The following is a 4,196-nucleotide window of genomic DNA, read 5'->3' as shown; positions in this document are numbered from 1 at the left end:
ATTACTTATAATGGAGTCTTTTTCCATTGCAGTATTAGTACGTTTTCTTTAATAAAGGATCTGAATACTTCTTCCACCCCTGGCGCTTTTGTTTTTAACCAGTTCTCAGCTGTTGACGGCCCACATGTTGAACAGCTCTATGCGGGAAACTAGCTTGTCATTTCCGTAAAAAAAAGGAACGTGTGTGTGTGTGTGTGTGTGTGTGTGTGTGTGTGTGTGTGTGTGTGTGTGTGTGTGTGTGTGTGTGTGTGTGTGTGTGTGTGTGTGTGTGTGTGTGTGTGTGTGTGTGTGTGTGTGTGATAACATAACAGAGTAGTTCTCACTTCCACCTTACCTGACTGTTCTTACATGAGTGATTAGTGAGAAGAGGACATTCGGTATCCATCATTCAAGGTAAGAATATTAATGTAATCTAGATTAAATAAACTATTATTGATGAAATGCTACATTTGAGGGCTAAGAGTTTAAGGCATACAGGTTGAAAAGAGTTGCTTGGAGACATTAGAGACACTAAATACTAGTATACACCTGAAAATGACATAAAAAGGTCTCTTTAATTGAAAGCGGAGGTAAAAAGAAAAGAGATTCAAGTCTGATTTTTTTTTTTTTATCACGCTCGTTTACACGACTTATGCAGGACAATTAATTGTGGGGAAGACTTCAATACATATATTTAATATTTCTGTAATTAATCTATATTTTTAAATATATAAAGGTTATATGCATCAATTATTTGATCACCTATAACTGTAACTACTATATCATAAAAACACCAATAGCATTCATTGTAAACTAGGAAGTGGTGTCTTTTTCATCTCTTACTCCTGCGGCTTTCACACATTACGTTGCATGTGTTTTTTTATATTTTATTATCATACAAGCCATCTTTATATCATGCAAAGGTTTTGAGTTGTGTTTTGATGAGAGACTGACTTCATGACAGGTTGTTTGTGTACGCTGCCACAGGCCGACCCTCTCCACAATGAACGTCTCTGACGAGGAGACACAGAGCTTCTTTGGCAGTGACTCCCACCATGAGAACATTATATTTGCCACATTTTACTTCCTGATTTTCCTCATTGCTGTGCCTGGGAATGCCTTGGCGCTGTGGGCCTTCTTTCGTCAGCACAGCACATCTCCATCTAAGGTCTTCCTGAGGCACCTCTCTGTGGCAGACATCTCCTACATCCTCATTTTACCCATGCGTATAGTTTACCACCTGTCCGACAGCCACTGGCCTTTCGGACACGTCATCTGTCAGCTAGCAGGCTTCCTCTTTTACCTCAACATGTACTGCAGCCTGTACCTCATGAGCTTCATCAGCCTGCACAGGTTTCTGGCTGTGGTTCTTCCTATAACATCTCAGTCAATCAGGAAGGTTTTGTACGCAAAGGTAGCAGTGGGGATACTTTGGGTGACTGTTATTGTGTCTATGAGTCCTACACTTTTCTCCAAAAGGGATGTGAGGAACAACTCAACTGGGTCATGCAACAAACTGTACTTAGAGAAGACTTCTTCCTCTGCTTTAGTGTCAACCGTCGTGGCCTTTGTGATTCCCCTCACCACCATAGTGGTTTCCTACATACTGATTCTGCTGAAACTGAGGGCAATAAAGCAAAAGGAGGAACGGCCGGTGAAGAGCAAAGCCATAAGAATGATCGTCCTGATTGTCATGAACTTCCTGTTTGCATTTGTGCCCTACCATGTGAGCAGGGTGATCTATATTAAAATGCACATGCATGGTAATCTGACTGCAGCAAGCCATGAGTCGCTGGGAAGAGCCAATCGGATCACATCTGCACTCACCTGTGTTAGTGGGGTCCTGGATCCCGTCATGTACTTCTTCCTGAACCGAGTTTACAGGAACAAACTGCTGCAGCTGTTCTGTAAACCATGAAGATGATCAATAAACAACTATGTTATGTACATAATACATATGTATATGAAAAAAGTGTGCTGTTCTTTGTGCAATTGGCTAAGGACACAAACAATTAACTTCCACTTTAGTTTATATGCAAGGCCATAAATAAATACTTGTGAAACTGTGATTATTTCTACCTTTAGATCATAACACTTTTTTGAGGAAGTTAAAAGATATGAAGACTGCACATGAAACAATAACATACTATCAAGGTATTTCATTTCTTAAAAATATGACACCAACACATGTTTTTAAATATTGCTATAACATATTATTACATATATTAGCAGGCTAGCATAGCCTTAATACATTATTTAGTAGGTGGGCTCTGCATACTTGCCACACTACAAGATCACTTTTCTTAACTTTTTTGTATTTTAATGGTTGTTTTAAAAAAGATGCACGAAATGAAACGTTAAAAATATATTATTATATTGTGTGTTGCATGCATTTTTCTTTTTTCATAATTGAAGGGGTTTTAAAAAGTAAAGAAACTCAATATAAAATACACAAAAAAAATGTCTCCTCCTTTGCCCCCCTTGAACTAATGTCATTATGAAATACTGTATTTTACTGTTAAATGGCTCTATATCCTGTAACTCAATGGGTTAAGGGGTGGGATTGAAATGAAGTTTTTGATTTGTCAGCATGTGTGTATATATATTTACTGAATCAATACAAATATTTACCATAATAACATACACAAAAATGATGTTTCACCTCCTGAAACTTGCCTGTGTATATATTATTTATACACAAGAGAATAAAATAATTAATAACCAATAAGTACTATAATAATATAATAATAATAACTTCTGTAACGCGAGTCTCCTAAGTTTGACCTGAGCGGGCACCCGTATTTTTGACCTGTTACCAAGGCAGCCAGGGAGAAGCTGTGAAGGGAGCGGACTGTGAGTGTGTTTTTATTTGTTTAACGTAGCTGCAAGTGTCTTCACAGAGTTTCATTCAACGTTATGACCAAGCTAGAATATACAAAAGTAAACGTGTAAAAGTCTTGACACCAAAAGATGTCGCGATGGGCGTGTTAAGCAGTTTTTTCATAGGTTTTAGCTAGCTAACCAAGTACGTTAACTTCAACCCGTGTATGGCAATGGCTAACTAATTAGCTAGCATCAACTGCAAACATTTGAGCGTTAACCGTTATAAAACCAACGGTCGTTTTTAACCGTTGGTATTGTAGGAAATCATGTTAGCTTTGTGGCTGTAACTACACATTAATTAGCTGTTTTGCATTAAAAATACAGCTCGGAGAATCCAGATAAGGACCCAGACATGTCAATAACAATCATACTTCACAGCCTAGGTTGATGACAAATCTTCATTACTTTTCATAGACACGACATGAATACAAATATACATGAATCGTTTTTAAACCTTTGCTTTAGTAGGAAAGCATGTTAGCTTTGTGGCCGTAGCTACACATTGATTATCTATTTTGCATTACAAATAAAGCACGGATAACTAAAATAAGGACCCAGAAATGTTAATAACAATCATACTTCACAGCCTAGGTTGATTAAATCCCGTTGCACAGGAGCAGCCAGTGGTGGAGAAAGTATACAAATCCTTGACCTATGTGAAAGTACTAACACTATACAAACTGAGAAAAGTACTTAAGTCAAAGTATTTAAGTATGAACAGGAAAATATACGTAAATTATTAGGAGTAACGGTAATTATTGCAGAAAAAATACTTTACTCTTAACTTTTGAGAAACTGAAATGTTTCTTAACTACTTGAACAATTAGCAAATAGCTACCAGTTTATTTTTCATTAACCCAATTATTGTTTCAGGTACTTAAATATATTGTTGGATGGCATCATATCACACAAGTTTTACCTAAGTGTTGTGTGTAAAAATCTGAACTGATCAAATAAATGTTGTGTAGTGAAATTACAATATTTCCCCTTGAATTGTAGAGAAGAAATAAATAAATTACTTCTACTTCCAGTACCTCAAATGAGTACTTAACTAAATGTATTTAAATCAGGAGAGACTTAGTTTGTAGTTGATAACATCTTTATTGCCGTATGCACAATAGCGTTTTGGAGATTAGACCCCATCATACTGTGATGAATTAAGGGGGAGGAGAAGCCGAATAGAAAGAGAAACCCCCCAGGGTCTAGACACTGGTGGTGGTGGCGAGTACTAAAGGGAAATACAAATCCGGAGTGATGAGAGTTCTTCTGGGCTATCCACCTCTGTGATCAGCTATGGACTTCAGAAGGCTCACTGCTGCCACTTTTTCAGTTTT

The 4,196-nt window shown here is 37.3% G+C and overlaps 2 protein-coding genes across 3 annotated transcripts in view; both read left to right on the top strand.

Annotated features, from left to right (window-relative positions):
• Positions 1 to 4,196, top strand: part of LOC104943335 (nephrocystin-3-like) — a 20,545-nt gene that overhangs the window by 1,877 nt on the left and 14,472 nt on the right. The window lies entirely within an intron of this gene.
• On the top strand, positions 337 to 1,941 carry LOC104943332 (uracil nucleotide/cysteinyl leukotriene receptor). Of its 2 annotated transcripts, none has more exons than XM_010768693.1 (2): positions 337 to 393; positions 967 to 1,941. In XM_010768693.1, exon 2 carries the CDS (start codon positions 983 to 985, stop codon positions 1,895 to 1,897), a length of 915 nt encoding a protein of 304 aa, XP_010766995.1. In that variant the 5' UTR covers positions 337 to 393; positions 967 to 982; the 3' UTR covers positions 1,898 to 1,941. The 2 variants fall into 2 exon arrangements, with proteins under 2 accessions (XP_010766995.1, XP_010766996.1); XM_010768694.1 differs by having other exon boundaries at positions 350 to 393; positions 944 to 1,941.

The sequence above is a fragment of the Notothenia coriiceps genome, unplaced genomic scaffold, assembly GCF_000735185.1.
Source record: "Notothenia coriiceps isolate Sejong01 unplaced genomic scaffold, NC01 NC01_scaffold00005931, whole genome shotgun sequence".
NCBI classification, from domain to species: domain Eukaryota; kingdom Metazoa; phylum Chordata; class Actinopteri; order Perciformes; family Nototheniidae; genus Notothenia; species Notothenia coriiceps.
Note: the sequence above shows the minus strand (reverse complement) of the source record. Positions and strands in the feature narration are given on the sequence as shown.